Here is an 18351-nt window from a genome sequence, read left to right as displayed (position 1 = left end):
ACTTATACTCCATTCCTCTGGAGGAGAAAAGATGAACTAAAACGGGGGAAGCAGTCCAGAGATTCTTCAGTTGCAGGTGACTGAAACAAGCTGTACAAAGAAATAGCCTAATATTATCATTGTTTCTGCATCTCTCTGAACTGTTTTTCCACATATGGATCACCACTATAACAAGAATTCAAACTTATTACATTAACCCCTTAAACAGCTGTCTAATTATGCAAACCTTCTTGGTGGTCATTTTGCCTTAAATATTGCTGTCATGCACCTCTTTTTGATTCAGAATTGTACTTTGTACTTAAGAACAGGAAATCTTACAACCAAATTTCCATCAACAAATGCTTTAATAACTAAATCCTAATAACGCATTAAAGTTCAGACAATATTTGAAATTTAAAAAAAAAACACACAAAAGAACACAATAGGAAAAAAAAGTTTTGATACTTATGCTCCTCTTGGAGCTTTCCTTCTAAACATCCCACAAACTCAGAGGAACAATACTGCTTTCTTCCAATTATATCTACCTCTTTACCAATTTAACCTTGAAAATTTAATTCTCTTTTTGCCTCATTTCAGAAACCTGTTCTTCTGCATTTTGCTCTCTCAGTTCAGAAGAAAGAAGAGGTAAATTTTTCTGCACAAACTAGATGAGATTAAGGAGGGGGAAGCAAATAAACAAAAATTTATCATGGAGAACGCTGGATTCTCTCCAAGAAGATGGTACTCCTCAGGTGAGCAAGAGTTCATACCTGTACACACCAGAAGATTCTATTCTTCCATTTTCATCTGAAAACTAAAAATGAGCTGCTAGTTCAAATACTTGTCTTTCAGGATTGCCACTGTCCATGCTGTATAAGTTAAAACCTAATGGACCCTACGTGTTCCACAGAAATGTCCCTTTCAATTGCTGTTCTTGTTTTCTTGTCTTTTTTTTTTTTACTTTGACAATAACATTGTTTTTATGATAATTGATCACATTAATTTCTCTAATTTCAATTGCCACTAAAAATCACATGAAGCACAAGTAATGCTCCTCTTTCTACGGTGTGCAAATTAACACAGAACTTTATAGTTTCAAAGGCTCCAATTGTTTAAAAAATGAGAAAGAGAAAATTTGGCAGTGTGGAAAAAAAACAAACAACTAACCTGTTGTGAAAACCCACAGAAGAACTGATATAAAAACTGAGGAAAAATGAAGCAGACATTCTGAAAAATAAAGTGACACAGTTAGAAGTGAAATACAAGCACTAATACAAATGCTGATCAATGTTAAAGCTACTTATGTTACAGTTTTATAACATTAGTAACTATAAACGCTGAAAGAAAAGAAAGAACTGCACACATTATATATCAACACCATATTACCAGCAGTACTGGTAATACTCAAAATATTTTGACAGAAAATGTATAACGTTACAGTTTCAAAATTCAAGGCCAATGAATTTGTCATCCAGGAGCACAGCCCAGTTAAGGGAAGGGAAAACAAGACGCAAACCACAGGAGGACACCAACTGTGATAAGGAAGAACATTTATGCTCTGCTTGGTAGTTTCCAGGAAAGTAGTTTTTAAGATGCTTCTGCCTGTGACCCTAAACTTCATCCTCTCCTAGCAATACGTATAGTCAAACAAGAAGACCTTGAATAATCCTCTGACTGTTACTTTCTATAATATTCCACTGCTTACTGAATGAATTTTGACTGGATTCCAACATCTAGACCTAACAAAACTGTCTAAAAAAGGGAATGCAAATTGTATATTTGCTCTATTCACACTTCTCCAATGACTTAAGAAACTAATATAAATTCAGTTCTACTAAGCTTTCAGGTACTACTTGCAACTTGATTTAGGGTACTGTAGAGAAAATCCCAAAGTTAAAGAAAATACATAGAACAGTGTGTTATAATTTGTAAGAGAGAAAGGCAAATTTCACTTTCAATCATACCGTAGATTACAGAATACACTTATATAAGATATTCCCCTTCATGACCTGGTTAACAACAATAATCCTATTTCAACTTTGCAGTTGGCAGTTAGGAAAATCTCTTTAAGGAATTACTGCTTTTCTTGTACCACTGACTACTGTATGTACTACACTGTATACAGTTAGATAAAGTCAAGTGAATTTTTGAGATTGAAATAACTACGGTAAGCATTCTCCTACCTTATAAAAGAAGTATTGCACAAGTTCAGATATCCTAACATAATAGAAATGCCCATGAACAAGCAACATTTTTTTCAAATGTTTAAACTTAGGTATTGCATAGTCACTGTTTCTTGCTGCTTGACGACCTTCTTTGCCAATGATTCCTTTAAAAAATAAAAAAAGAGATGGAGCTTTTTAATAACTAGAGAGCTATTAAAAAGACACTATTATTTGAAAAACTGTAAAATAATACTGACATTGATATTCTATGAGGTCACTACTGTACCTCATAAAATTCCCAAGGTAAATGTACTAAAAATTGCCTATAAAAACAAGAATCTGATTGAGATAATCTATTTTATAAGAAGTAAAGTTTTTTTCTAAAAAGCTCACTTACCTATACCAACATGTGCTTCCAGAATCATACTGACATCATTTGCTCCATCACCAATTGCTAACGTGATAGGGTGCTCCTTTGAAAGCTTAATCAATTTTACAATCTGGAAAAAAAATTAGTGTTAAAAACTCTTGACTACAATAGGTTGGTAATTTTGCATGTGTGTACATTTAAATAAAAATGACCAACACAGTTATGTAAGAAATACTCTGAAGGGACACAAAAGAACTATTACCCAATCCAACAATTGGGCATTAAGATCATAAGATGCTCTTTGTATTAAAAATATATCCTACAAACATTAAAAAACATATTTGATAAAAATTAGTATTCAATAGTCAATAGCAAGTACTTAGTTATATGACACATGTTTTTCTATCTGGATTCTTCCCACTTTCCCACTTTTTACTTCCCATTTATATTAAAAATAAAACAGTATCACTCCACAACAATACATAACTCAGGTTCTTGTAGACGATTCAAGGCTTGTTACATTAAGAAGCAAGATATTAGATCCATTCATTAAATATGTCCATTTATCAGCATGTACCAGCAATAAAATTTGCACGGTATATACATAAATCAAAAGCAGGTACACAGTTGGGTGCTATTTTACCATACCATTATCTAAATTGCCTGCCAGTAGAAATCAGTAGAAATTTCCCCTGCTCATTTTCTTTGTGTTCTTTTTTTACTGCTTTTTCCGTTTTAGTATATATACAAATGTAAATGTTAACATTTTATGTTATTATACACCAAACAAAATTTTAACTTTCAATATTTACATACATGTGTTACACTGGAAAAGAAAAACAAACCTGTGCTTTTTGCAAAGGTGCCATTCGACAGCATAACACTGCACTGCAGTTCCTGCAAATTTCAAGAAAGAGCTCTCTGTAGTTACCAGAGCTCCCATCTTGTCTTGGTTTCATTATTAATGACAATGCTGCTCCATCAATAATTAAACCATAATCTTGCATATCAGTAGAAAGTCTGTTCAGGGATAAAATATAAACTGAGAGTCAGTGTAAAATTCTCAGACATATTTTATATTTGGCAGTAGTTATTTTGTGAAAATTAACAAATGAAAAAATAATGAGTAGAGAACAGTCCATAATTAACACATTTTGAAAGGAAATTCCTTGTATCAGACCGCTATTTATGACATTTTATATTCAAGCTTATGTGGAATGCATTCAGTGCTTCAGTTATTAATCACAGCTTTCTGAAACCTCAGTGACTTCAACAGTGAATATGAGATTCTAAATAATAATCTCTCAGTTTGGTCTGAAAGGGCTTCACGAACTGCTGTAAGGCAAACTGAATTACAGAAGGAACATCAGTACTCCATAAGACAGGGAATAAAGTTAAAAAGAAAGGTTTCAGGTGCTCCAGAATCTATTCTGATGAGGAAAATAGCCTTGTTTTTCAAAGGTCTATGTGTAAAGATTTTAAACCATGTTTAAGCGACGCTTTGAAGTTGACACTAAAGAGCTGACCTGGAGAGTTAAGGCCACCGTTTCCATTTACAGGACGCACGCTTTGTGTTTATTAGAGACTAAGTCTGATACAAGTAGACCTGGGTAAACTTTAAGATTGCTAATTTGGGCACTGCTAGAAGCGTAGCCATGGCTGCCTGAAGCACAGTTTAGCACAGAGCGTATGCTGAACAATAGGGGGAGATGCTGCACACTGAGTGCTTTACTACAGACTTCTGCAGCATCCTAATTATTTCAGAACTCCCTTTCACTTGCCGAAATCACATAGTAGCCTCAGGCCCAAGCCTGCCAATGAGTGCTGCATAAACATACACTCCCTTTCATTTGTGCTCTAGTTTAAGCGCTCCAAGGTAATACTACTCTGTGTAGGTTTTCAACAAATGATTTCACCATGACCAGTGAAAAACTCTGCATCTATTAATAGCCTTTAACATATTTAAGCATCTACAGCTTCCCTACTAAAACATAAGCTATTTTTGACTAATAACGTAAAGTATTGCAAACTATATTTTAAAATAGTTCACAGATATTTTACAACACTTGGTTACCATTGGCATATATAGGTCAACATCATTAGTATAACATGATATCTAATAAAAATATATTACTTTGAAGTCTAGACAATGTACTGATTGTCGGACATATTACACTGAAGGGTTTCCAAATTTCCAGAATTTGAACACCTAGGCAAAATCTTGCTATTAATATCTTTGCATATTCTCTGCCTCTGGAGCCAAACATAGGAGATTCTGATGACTCTTTATGTCTGGCAAATTGTTATTGCACAGGAAGTTAAGCATGTTTAAATGTAACTTGTAGAACTTGCAGAATGTTAGCTGAAAAGTGGAACAGATGATACAGAGATAATTAGTAAGTTATTTTTAAGTATGAAATTTAAGACATGTTTAACTAAATAGATAATCTGACCCTGAATTTCAAGCCATAAGGCTAAGAGTTGTAGAACCTCTCTGTTAAAGTAACACAAACACATATTAACTTGTTGCTCCTTTACTACAAATTCATTACTATTGAAATGCATATAGAATGAACTTGCTAGCTGGTTCCATATTAAAAACAAAGCAAATACATACCATTACATCTGAAAGGACAATAACAACTTTTCATGATGATATGTATGCTTTTGAGTCTAACTCCTATGTATTTACTGGATATGAAAAGAGGTTTCATAAAAGATTACTTAATGTGTATCTGCTAGTAAACTTCAAGTAGCCCAACTTATTTCATATTTGTGAAAGATAGAAACTGTTTTCTTTTTGTCTCAAAGCTTGCTTCATGAGGCCTTTCTGGTGATAAGACTGGTGAGAACTGCAGGTTATCTAGGTGGGTGTCACCATGCCACAGTGCCTCTGCTTATTGTTGTAAAGATAAGCAGAAGCAGGGACAAGCCTGTGTTTTTCAGGGTTCGGCTTGGAGAAGCTGATCAGTGCAAAAGACGATAATGCTTGGGCATGGCAATGAAGGTACCACTCCCTGCTGGCTTATCTGCTGGGCCAGGTATGTTACACTAACAGAGAGAAAAGAAAAAAACTGAGAAATGGGGGATAAAAGGCCTTCACAAAACTAACAACTTTGGAGAAGAACTCCCAAAGAAAAAAATCTTTGACGGAGAACTCCTGAAGAGAAAATAGTTTCTCCCCTCTGGGAATTCACCTCGGACGAACCCCTTGGCCTGCTTGCTGTGAAGCTTCCTGGCTTTCTCACATCACCCACAGTGACCAGAGAGTTCCTGAGATCAACGGACCTACTACGAACCCCGCTGGACCCACGGTAGTGATTACATCTCTCTTGCTTTCTACCAAGACTCCTTGCTTTTTATCCCTTTTCCATCACTCACCTTCCTTTCCCCATATCCCTAAGCAACTAGTATTTGTAATAAACTGGTTGGGCTAACATTTGACCCGTAGTGTCTTAATCTTGCCATGGGGTATACACATAATCAAAGAACCACGTCTCTCTCCTTTATATTGGAGCGTGACATTTTTAATGGTGTGGTCGGCAGGATAACCGCCACGACTCGTCTCTCTCCTTTATATTGGAGTGTGACAATATTATATCAATGTTTTTGCTTTTTAACGCCATTTTCTATCTCCTTTCACATCACACTTCAAGAAAATCATTTCTGCACACAATTTCTCTCCTTCTTTGGACATTCAAAAAACAGAGAAGTTGATGTTTTCTATACAGTCTGCCTTTCTCTTTAGAGTACTTCCAGTATTTTTATGCACAGAGAAGACTTGGTACCATGCTGTTGCCTGTCTGTAAATACAGCAGAATCTTCCCTTGAAATTGCACAGTAGGGTAACATATCAGCTCCCTGAGGACTCAGTTTTATCAAGAAAGTCATATCAGATACTATCTCTGATTACAGAAATAAATTATGTGTTTCCCTTTAAAAGTTAGAAACAGTATGCCACTATCATTTTACCAATAATCAGTATTTTTGCAGTATTTTAAACAGTAAAGCAGTACCAGTAATGAGATAGTCAATCAAGACTGTAAAAAATTAGATCTATAAAGAATAAATTTAGTTGCTGTACAGTAATTCACACTAACAGAAACTGTGACAGTGTATTGGTAGTCGTGAGTTATTGGAACAAATTAATTATGTAAGAAATGAACAGAAATGCATTCTTTCGGTTAAAAAGTTCAACTCTTTTCTTACCCTGACAAGCTATCCCTGGTTAAGCTGCCACTGTGTCTTAGGACAGTTTTGCTTAGGTCAAAAAGCACATCATGTAAACTCTGCTCCTCAATTTTCTTTGTGGTTAGCTCAAGTATTTGTGTATTTCTCCGGAACAGTTTGCAAGCATAGCAAGTAGCTGCAGCAGTCTCCATTTTGTCTCCTGTTAGAACCCAAACTTTAATTCCAGCTTTCTGGAGTGCTTCAATTGTGTCAGCAGCTTTTTCTTGCAGCCTGTGGAAATCAATTGACAACAGATATTGATGGATTACTTGGAAATGGGAAATAGAGAAGTTCTTTTTGAAAGCTTTTCATTAACAAATAACAGATTCAATAGAAGTTATCATATCCAAAAAATTTCCGCAAGGTATGACTCTAAAAATGCTTGGGGGAGCAGAACATTATCAGTGATTACTTTTGACACCTTCAAAATGTTCTAAGTTTCACCTTTTGTTTATATAGCCAGAAGGACACAATGCTTCATTCCCTAGACAAGTACTTGAATTAAAATACATTTAGTGCTTTCAGCTCCCACCTTTAATGGACCATTTTTTAACTTAAGACATAATAAAAACTCTTCCTGTATTTCCTCAGTTCCCACGTCACAGTTATTTCTTCTAGAACTTTTCCCTAGAATGTGCTCAATAAGGTATTACACTAACTGCATGGAAATTGCTTGAACACACTGATTTTTCCATGCTCATCTATTTTTACTAAATTGCTAAATTATAAAGTTATCATGTCTAATAATATAAGGGTATAAACTTCATTCAAATAAACAGGTGCATCTCTAGTACAGAAGAATTACAAGAGAGTTTTCCACAATTTCCACTAGCAGACATTTCCTTATTTATAAACACTGAACTAAGGAAACAACTCTAAACACAGTCTAAGAAAAGTACTAACCGATCTTCAACAGCTGTAGCACCAAGTAAAATAAAATCTCTTTCTATCTTCTCATACACTTCTGCCAATTTCTTTTCCCGGTCGTGGAGGGCTAACTTTGCATTCTGAAGCATCTTCTGCACATTGCTGTACTCTTCTGCTGTGAGCTTTTTATATGCAACACACAGCGTTCGCAGTCCCTCCTAAAGAATGTAATCAGAAGAAACAATATGCCTCTCATAAAACTCTTCCTAGATTTCCTGCTGCTTTTTACACTGTAACATTTGAAAAACCTGAACGATTTCACTATCAACAGGAAGAGTTCAACAGCTTATTTTCACAATAAAGTGAGTATTGGATAATACAGACTAGAAAACAAGGGTCAGCTTGATTCTGTGCTGCCCTGGAAACAGCTACAACCTGAGGGACAAACCTCAGTCCTCTACAAGAGTAACAGTTCAGCAACCCAACAGTATGTATGGGATTACCAGGGAAAAGAGGGTCACACTGAAGCTTTCCTTTCCTATCTTTATAATGAGACAGGATGAGTCAGAAAAATAATAAAGATATAAATAGTAACTGTGCAGAATCTGATTTTGATGCCATGTTACAGCAAGAATAGGGACAAGGACAGGAACAACACAGCACAGTAAGGGCTGAAAGTGAAACTCCAACTGTGTAATTTCAGTCATGTGAAAGCAAGAATTCAGTTGTGGGTGTTTCAGACTAGATCAAACTTATGGATAGGGTGATATGTAAAAAAGAGAGTATATAGACTGTGTAAGGGAAAAAAAGCTGCCATAACAACAACAACAAAAAAGAAGTGATGCAATCTCAAATACATATTACTTTTCCTAAAACTATTTAACTGGCACTTGGTCTTAATAAATATTAATCCTGTAGATCTATGTACTGCTACTTATTACAAATGCAAGAAGGAAAAAATTTCAGGACTCTTGCTACTGATAAGAGCAGATGCCACCTATCTGTCTAAAACTTCTTTCAGAAGCTTCTGTATGCAGGAATCAGTGCTATATCCAATTATCCAGAGTGAAGAGATAACTGGATTTCTCTCTTGATAGACACTGGATTACTATGACACATGAACACTTCATTCAGTTTCATCATCCTCCTTCACTTCTAGTTATCAGGCAACACTTCTGTCTAAAAAAGCTTAGCAAAACACTTTGGCCAATAGTTTTGAAGTTTCTCTTCATAACAAAAACAAGTAATGCTATATGTATTTTTTCCTTTATCTACAATAGTACTTTATTTTCAGTTTGCATACTAGATGCCAGTAAAATTTACGCTGTTTGTAAGACTAGCAGCTACATTTCATTGCAATGAGTTTTGTGTATTTTTGGACATACTCTACAACACCAACTATTATCTTTTAAGTAAAACAAAATTCTAAATTTCTTCTAAAGATGATAATAGAGTTCATAATTCATTTTAAGCAAGCAAAAACATAAGAAGAAGGATGACCACTACACTGTTTTCCCATAAGAACTACAATCATTGATAAATTGTGCTTTAATGCATTTTCTCTTTTCAAAGCTCATAAAGCAAAGGTGGGAAAACAGAACTGCTACAGCTGAAGACTGAAAGCACAAATGAGATTTCCAGTGAAGTTTTACTTTGTTTCATTCAGAAGTTAATTCAAACTTCTGCAGTTGTGAAAATGACACTCTAAAACATTAATTGATGGCCCCAGGTATAACACAACGCACTTCTATCTCACCAGAACCACTACTTGCAAGATGAGATGGAGGAAAACCTCAAATAAAGGAGTAACACAGTAATACATACTGCCCGTGTTTACTTTGGTGTAGAATAATCTCTGTGCCCAGGAAGATAAATCTTTTACAGTATCAATCAGGAGGTGAGGAGAATTAAAGTTTGGGACACCGATACATGAACATGAACAGTTCAATAATAGTATAATGCTGACTGGAATCTTACCACTGCATTACGTTCAACTCGGGATCGTATTTGGTCAATTTTGCCTTCTTTAACTCTGGGAAATATGGAAGAATCCGCTCCCTTGCAAAATAGAAATATATCACCTAAAAGAAACAGCATATGTATTTCAAAATGGCCAGAAATACATTTATACAAACTAATAAGACTCTCAAAAATATTTCTTCTAGTAGATTTAATAACTTTTGCACACATGCTCATACCCATTCCTCGTTTTTACAAAGAAAGGGACACAGATCACGAATGATTCACACTTTGATACGAAGGTGAAATAAATTTAAGGGAGATAAACATATCTAACAGAAAGCAGAACACGGTAATCCTACCTGTTGAAGATTTGACAATGACACTCATTCGTCGTCTTACAGAATCAAAACTCAAAACCTCTAATAATTCAAACCTGAAAAAGAAAGAGTATTTTTTAAACAATTCTGTTTTTTTCATAAAATCTAAACTGGTTATTTCAGCTTTGAGCACGTGGAATAAAATTGCTTCAAACATGGAAGGTTACATTAATTAGTATTAAGTAGTATGGAATATGGAATTGCTAAAGAATGGAATAGAAGGTTACAAATAATAACTGTGGGGGAGAGATTCAGCTCCTAATTTCTTGAAACACGATCTGTCTGCATAGGGCTGTGTGATGTACTTCAGTATCCAGTTCCTGGTAACATTCAATATAATTTGTTCTGGCAAAAGACTAGAAACCTTGTACTTCAAGTGCAAACTGACAGTTTAATCAAATGAAAAAAAGCACATTTTTTTATAAAGCAGTATTTTACTGATCGTTGTTTTTATGACTTTATTTGATCCTATCTTCCTTTTTACCTAGGAAGAGAAATGAATGCATGCTCCTCTTGTACTGTCTTTATATCATTTGTTTGTATACATCAATCATTCATTGTCTTTTCCTGCACATATATAAATTTTATCATTATTTCCAGTCTCTCTGGGATTCATACAGAATAACAGAATCCTTAAGGCTAGAAATGACCACTAAGATCATCTAGTCCAACCACTAACCCATCCTCACTGTGCCCACTAACCACGTCCCTCAGTACCACACCCACACAGTTCTTGAACACCTCCAGAGTTGGTAACTCCATGCTTTCCCTTGGCAGCCTGTGGCCACTGCCTCACCACTCAGATTTCTGAGAAAACTTTTTTCTTAATATCCAACCTGAACCTCCCCTGGTGCAACTTGAGGCCACTCATTACATGGGAGAAGAGGCTGACTCCCACCTCATCACAACTTCCTTTCAGGCAGTTGTAGAGAGTAATGATAAAGTTACTGCTGATTCTCCTTTTCTCCCGTCTGAACAATGCCAGTTTTATTTCTGATACAAGCCAGGATGCCATTGGCATTCTTGGTCACCTGGGTACACTGCTGGCTCATGTTCAGCCAGCTGTCAACTAACATATATTTTGCTTATAAAAGAGATCTGGTGGCTAATTAGTTCATTCAGTTACGAGTCCGTCCAACAGCCTAGAATTCAAACCTGTGCAAGACCACAATTGTTATTTCAATAAAAGCAGGAACAATTTCTAACAAAGAGTTGAATCAGGCCTATGCATATAAACCGTGATAGATTTTGGGCAAGTAGTTTTCTATTAGGAAATCATTACCTTACAACAAAGGAAAAATATCCATAGTTCCTAAAATTACTAATAGTTATTAGAATAGGTTATGAACAACCGTGTCACACTTTTGTTGTTATTTTCATTTTCCTTATAGCATATACTGTCAAGTTAATGGACTAAGCAAAAATATAAAACTACAGGATATATTTAAAATTTTCCTTATTTTCCAACTAAAATGTACAGTTTGTAGCTTTCCCGAATATAAAATTAATATATAGGGAAAGAATGAATTATTAAAGATATCAATAAAAATTCCATTCCTCAGAGCCATTTTGTTACATTTTAAGCACTCACTTCTCTCTGTTATTTTCCCGATTTAAGATCTCCATATAATTGTCCTTCAGGCATAGATAGGTGTAACCAAGTCTGTAAAATGAAACACACACTAAGAGAATCCATAGAAGAAACATGCCATTATCCAGTTTAACATGTCAGACAGATTTAAGATTGGGATTCTAAGAAAAACACAACTGTTTTTAGTTTATGAATATGAATAATCATGACTACCTATTAAGAAAATCATCAGCAATAGGTGATTTGATGTTTGTTATTAGGATTTTTGAGCTGAAAGCAACTTTGAACTTCAATGATTAATTCTTCGGATTAAAAAAATACAATATCTAGTCAGATCCATACCTTTGTATTCCTTCAACTAAAGCAACTTCATCAGGTGATGAAGATATATATATGCGAGATCTTCTTGAGAGCTGGCTCTTCTTCAATCCATCCACACTGTCATCATCCTTTACCTGAACAGTGTGGCAAAGACAAAGAGCTCGGAAAAATAGCTCCTCTCTCTCCTAATAAATAAAAGAAATTATGGTCATTATGTGTCATCACTTTCAGGTACTCCTTTGAATTATTATTATTTTAGGAGGTTAGCAATGTCATTGATCATTACTATTAACATACGCAAGCAGTGTCATATGTCCCCTGCCCTTTATAGGGACCCAAGCCTATTCCTGTGGTGATCACACACCTGGTTAGTAGCTGCTAGTACTACTAACACAGGCATGGAAGTCGTCAAATTGCTGATGTGTAAAAGAACAACAGTGTGCATCTGAATTACTGGGTGTGGCTAAAGGCTTTCTTTTCCTTACTTTTGTTTAAACTTCAACAATGTATATTAAACAATAATCAATCTACAGTTTTAGGAATCCTGAATCCAGACAGAGGAAAAATGCAGAGGCAGCACATAGAGATTTCAGTTTCTGCAACAGCGGCTTATCCATTTCTTGTTTCTGGTTCAAGAGTCACATCAGAAAGGGATTTCTACATATGTGAAGGATAACTGCCTGTGTTTTAACTGTATCTTTCTAACTGAACCTTATTCTTCTGTGCTGATCAATGCATTTCTGACAAAAACCACAACTACTATTATGTTCAGATAAGTGAAAATCACAAGGTTGCTAATTTACAGTAACATATTTTAAAAGACCTTATCTTACCATAGTGATGGGTATGGGTATGATCTGAGACTGTACTGGTATATATTTTAAATTACACTCTCCACTGGTTAACCTGCCTGTTTACACGATGCTCATCCGCTGACATGAACTTGCCTTAACTTTCAAGTAACCTATTTTGCTTTTCATAGAAAAAAGCCAAAGCACATATATGCTAGGTGTAATATGTTTCAGATGTGGCTACATTAAGTCACATTTAAAAGTAAATTAGTTTGATCATAAGCCATACTATTCATCCAGTGATGACTGAGTGAATGTCTGCACTGAACACTCACTTTTCCCCTGCCAGAGTTTCATAACTTGATTTCCTTATGGTACACAATGTAAAATGGAAACCAGCTATTATAAGTCTTTAGTTGTTAATCAGATAAAGTTCTATATTTTGGGGTTTTATTTAACTCAGTCTTAGATCTTTATTAAACTGGGAAATATCTAATTAACCATCTAAATCTTACTCTAAACTAGGTAAGGAAAATGTTTATGCTATCATGAATTTCTCGCAGATAAGTACTTTGTTTACCTAAATTCAAGGATGGTATATTTCTACAATTCCCTTGGTCAGCATAATTAAATTTTCACATTTCAATGCAAAATACAAAAACCTAGAGTCACCATACCTTTCCACTTCCTCCTGGGGAAGAATCTATCATATCAATGCCTGTACAATCATGGAGAATTTGGCCATTGCAGATAACATGTGGTATATAAACATGTCCTTCAATGCAACATTCTACAAATTCCATGTTGTTCTCAGTTAAGGTTCCTGTTTTATCTGTGAAGACATACTCAATCTGCAAATGAACACAAATTAAAAACAGCAGGATATGAACAAAGATTCTGTTCAATAAGCATTTAGATGAGGTGTTAAGGGATTTGATTTAGTAGTTGGGTAGGGATAGTGATAGGAGGATGGTTGGACTAGATGATCTTGTAGGTCCTTTCCAACCTTATGAACCTATGAACCTATGAAAGATCTTCCAAGTTCGCTTCACATAAGTGAAATTATTACTGTGCTACACCTTCCTAATATTAGTTTTTTCAGTAAAGGAAGAGAAAAAAGGTTTTTTTTTTGATACATCTTCTACTAAAAGATTTTATCATACAAGAGTACCAGCAAAGCTATCTTCTGCCTGAAAACACTTAAAAATAATATTTAGTCTACTTTCACTCTTCTCTTAAGCTCATACTTGCTGCAAAAAAGATATTTATGGAAAGAAAATGCACACAGATTCCATTTGGCAGGAATGTTTATCTTATGTACATGCCTGCATTCATATCAGTTACTTTCAGAAGAGTACTTGTGCTAGTGTCAGAATTGCCCACTGCAACAACTTTCATGTAAATGAAGACTCTGGACTATAACATACAGGTATATGCATGAGCATTGTTACTGTCCTGAAAACATTCTTTCTGTCTCAAAACTGATGTTTTAATTCATTTTCTTTTCAACGAGACACAGCATTAAAGGCTACCAACAGCAAAAAAAACCCTGAAAAGTGAACTGTAACAGACATAACTTCCTAAACTCAGTTTTGGATTTAGACAATGAAAGTAAGGCAGTTATTTAGCATTTATCAGATTGTTAAACTAACTTCAATATTTAGCAAATACTTCAAACAAAACAACTACCTTTTCTTTCAATACTTAATATTTTCAGCTAGATTAACATTCCTAATATTCACTGATCTGAAAGGATAATTTTCCAGTTTTTCCAAGTGTTTGTTATCTGCAGAGACAACACTCTTATTCCACATTTTTCAAAGTGGACAGGATTAAGTTTTCTGCCATCTAAACTGCTATATTAAGATTTCATATTATATCTATACAAGATACAAAATGCTATAAAGCAAAGCTCTTTTATTCATTCAGTGTGCAACATTCTAACAAAATTTCTCACAATGATCAATAATGATTAACATTCAATACCTTCATTAGAAATATGAGATATAATACCTTTTAAAAATGTGGAAGCAGAAAAAAGTTCATTGGATTTGTAATTATATACCCAGTTTTGGTGAGAGTCTCATTCTTGTGACTGTGCTTAACTACAGTAGTACTCTATTATTTTACGTAACTATCACAGAATGGTTGAAGATGAACATGACTTCTGGAGGTCACCTGGTCACCAAGCCCCCCTACTCAAGCAGGGTCACTGAGAGCAGGATGCCCAGAGCAATGGCCATGTGGCTGCTGGAGATCCCCAGGGAGGAGCCCTCACAGCCCCTGGGCAAACAGCACCAGTGCTCCATGACCCACACACTGCAGAGTGCTTCTGCTGTTCAGAGGAACCTCTGTGTGCCAATTTGTGACCGTGTCCTCTTGTCCTGGCACTGGGACACACTAAGAAGAGCCTAGCTACGTCCTCTGTGTACTCTCCTTTCAGGTATTTACAGACATCCAAGCTAAACAGACCCAGTTGTCTCAGCTTCTCCTCATAGCAGAGGTACTTCAGTCCCTTCATCAACTTCATTGACTTCATTGGACTCTCTCAAGTATATCCAGGTCCCTCTTTTACTGGAGTGCCCAGAACTGGACTCAGAAATCCAAGTGTGGGTTCACCAGGGCAAAATAAAGTGGAAGGATCACCTTCTTCCCCAAGCTGGCACCATTCCCCACAGAGTAGACCAGGGGGCATTTGGTCATCTCTGTCACAAGGGCCCAGTGCAGGATCGCATCTACCTCAGGGTCCACCAGGATACCCAGATCCTTTTGTGCAAAGCTGCTTTTCAGCACAGTGGTCCCCTGCACACTGCACCCCATCATCCAGATCTTTAATGAAGATGACACGAAGTGGACCTAGTGCTGGCCACTGAGGTAAATCCACCAGCTACTGGCCTCCAGCAAAAATTCACACCACTGATCACCACCCCCATGGGCCATGCTGTTCAACCATTTGTCAATCCCTAATCCTGCTCACTCAGCACAGACATCAACACCTTGTCTTCAAAGACTGTATAAGAGACAATACAAACAGTGGTTTCCCATAATCATAAAATACTTGTACAATCTTTTGTCCAAATAGATATAAATGCTCCTTAAAACCTTAGTAACTAGTTCAGCTGTACAAAAATAAAGTAATACACAAACTTATTTGACAACGTATGAAAATAATTTTGAAATAAATTATTTTGAACTTTGAAATAAATTATTTTGAATTAATTTTAGAATAATTTTGAAAATAAAATTGCTGTCACTCTACTGGACAAAAAGAGTGTTTCTTTTATCTGACTTCTACTGTATGGAATATAGGTGCTTATATATATAGTCTCCCTCTATAGTTATAGGAGAGAAATTACTACATTCATGAAGTGTTTATTACAATGGTTAAATGTATTTTTAAAACATAATCTATAATATAGATGTCTTCTTGAATCTGAATTGCAGGTCCCTATGCCAGGTAAGAGGAGTGTGTGTGTCCATCTATCTGTCCAGTGAGAGAGGAAAATTCCAGCTTGGATTACACAATTACACACTGTCTAGATCATTTCAGTTTGGTGAGATGATTCAGCCTGAAGTCCCAAAATTTGCAAATGGTTCAGAGGATATATAAATTTGCTATTGCTTAAATGTAGAATAATAATATTAGTTGAAAAAAAAATCAAATAAAAGACTATTTGTGTAGGAAAAGATAATAGAGAACTAATTTTCTAGGTTAGCTACAATACAAACAACCACATTATGAAATCCTAAAATGTATTTAAACAATGAAATAAGGAAACACCAATGTAACGAGTAACACAGTACTTCTAACTCATGGAGTGACTGGAACTGCTTTAAGTGAAGTGTATCCAGAAATTACTCATTAAACTAAATTTAAGTGTTGCTTATGTTTCAATACTTAGCATGGTAGCTCACACGTGTTTTCAGAAGCTCTAAGTTGTACATTGTCTTCTGCTGACTTAACTGAGAAGTCAGAATTTTTTATTCTGAAATCTGAAGAAATCAAATTTAAGTTCTAAATTAATCAGCACTAAGGAAAATGTACTTTAAAGCTGCAAAAAAATCTTAGTAACGGTTTATTTTTAAATGAAAATACTGTACATTAGTAACATGTATTATTATGGTAGAAATAGCTGAAAATCTTATCACTCAATGAAATCTACCTGTCCCAACTCTTCATTGAGGTCAGAAGTATTCACCAGTGGTCCTTCACCTGTGTCTTCATCAAACATTTCCTCATCCCACGTAAGGAAATAAGAACCAAGAAATTTCTGCATTTCCACAGTGACATACATGGATACAGGAATAATGTAGTTGAAGAGAACCATGAAAGCAAGGAAGTCTGTAAACGCTTGAAGAAACTGCCAAAGAAACAAGATAAAAACAGTAATTCTGCATGTACCATCAAACACAGAAAAGTAACTACTTGAACTTGCAATGGTTTCTTTAGCTGTGAACATTAAGCAACTCCGTTCACATCTCATAGTTTGACACAGAATGTACATTTTAATGATTTGTCATAATTATTTTTGCTTGAAGATGGTTTTTTATGTTTTAACTTTTTTCTTTACAGATATACAGGCAGAGAATACAGTTATACATTACTACTGAAAACTTCTAGATCAACTAATGAGAGTGACTGGGTATGAAGATTAACAACATCATATGAACAAGGAAAACAATAAAATGCATAACCGCAAATTAGAACACCATAAAATCACAGTAAGTCATCTGAGGATTAACAAATTAATAACCCTCAGGCAGCAGCAGCATCATTTAGGGTAAAGAACAATTTTTCCCCTAATTGGGACGATTGACTAAAAAAATATTCTGCCTTCTGTAATGTAGGGCTGAGTTCATTATAAGGTATTCTTGCTTGACAGTGTCCTTGCTCTCATAAAGACTGAACACAGGCAACTCTGTTGCTCTCTAACACTCCTAAGAGTTACAAGATTATATGAAACTGAGCTTGTACTTGTACAGTGATTCCTACAGCAGATTCCTTTGAACAGCTGCCAGTTACATGAATAACACTAGTTGGGCGATTCCGCTCTGTCATGTGTTTCTCTCCAAGAGTTCAGTTCTTTTCTTTATCAACTCAATGGCAGGAAACTCCAAAATATTTGTATGTGGATTTTTATACTAAAACAAAGAACTTCTATAATCTTTATGAGTCTTCAGTTAAAGTAAAAAAAAAAAAAGACTACATATAGCCTTTCCACAAATAAACTATCACTATTAGTAAGTACATGGGCTGTATATTTTTTAAATGGGAGTCTCACAAATTTAGAGTTTAATGTAGCTTTTTTTTTTGGTATTTTTATTTATTCCCATACCTGATTTCTTTTCCTCTCTGGCTCTGTTTTCTGGTTATACCATGGCTCATCACGAAATGGTTCACTCTGCCAGACATACTTCAGGACAGTATTTATTAGCGCTTTACTGATGAGAATACAGAGGTATACAATAAGGAATACATTCATTGATCTAAAAAAATAATAAAAAAATTAAATTAAATAAAAATGTCACTAAAATTCCACTAGTAGACAAACTACAGAGTTTATTAAAAAAAATTTACTTGTGCTTCAGCTTAACATATGCTATGATGCTAAATAGCTTCCCTTGAAGAGGAGGATTATAAATTCTGTGTATGCCTATATGGAAAATACAATTCTAGATTAAACATGGAAACTTGTTA

General features: G+C 35.2%; 1 protein-coding gene across 3 annotated transcripts in view; it reads right to left on the bottom strand.

Annotated features, from left to right (window-relative positions):
• Positions 1–18351, bottom strand: part of ATP11A (ATPase phospholipid transporting 11A) — a 122005-nt gene that overhangs the window by 16205 nt on the left and 87449 nt on the right. For all 3 annotated transcript variants that reach the window (XM_065741053.1, XM_065741051.1, XM_065741052.1), the window contains exons 11-23: positions 17990–18140; positions 16817–17014; positions 13331–13504; positions 11884–12047; positions 11542–11613; positions 9933–10006; positions 9589–9692; positions 7648–7829; positions 6724–6975; positions 3360–3534; positions 2542–2644; positions 2163–2308; positions 1147–1206 (exon numbers count right to left, since the gene is read on the bottom strand). In XM_065741053.1, coding sequence (XP_065597125.1) covers positions 1147–1206; positions 2163–2308; positions 2542–2644; positions 3360–3534; positions 6724–6975; positions 7648–7829; positions 9589–9692; positions 9933–10006; positions 11542–11613; positions 11884–12047; positions 13331–13504; positions 16817–17014; positions 17990–18140 — 1855 coding nt within the window. The remainder of the gene's footprint in view (positions 1–1146; positions 1207–2162; positions 2309–2541; positions 2645–3359; positions 3535–6723; positions 6976–7647; positions 7830–9588; positions 9693–9932; positions 10007–11541; positions 11614–11883; positions 12048–13330; positions 13505–16816; positions 17015–17989; positions 18141–18351) is intronic.

The sequence above is a fragment of the Cyrtonyx montezumae genome, unplaced genomic scaffold (genome assembly GCF_038088225.1).
Source record: "Cyrtonyx montezumae isolate F1298 unplaced genomic scaffold, pur_monq_1.0 scaffold_3, whole genome shotgun sequence".
NCBI classification, from domain to species: domain Eukaryota; kingdom Metazoa; phylum Chordata; class Aves; order Galliformes; family Odontophoridae; genus Cyrtonyx; species Cyrtonyx montezumae.
Note: the sequence above shows the minus strand (reverse complement) of the source record. Positions and strands in the feature narration are given on the sequence as shown.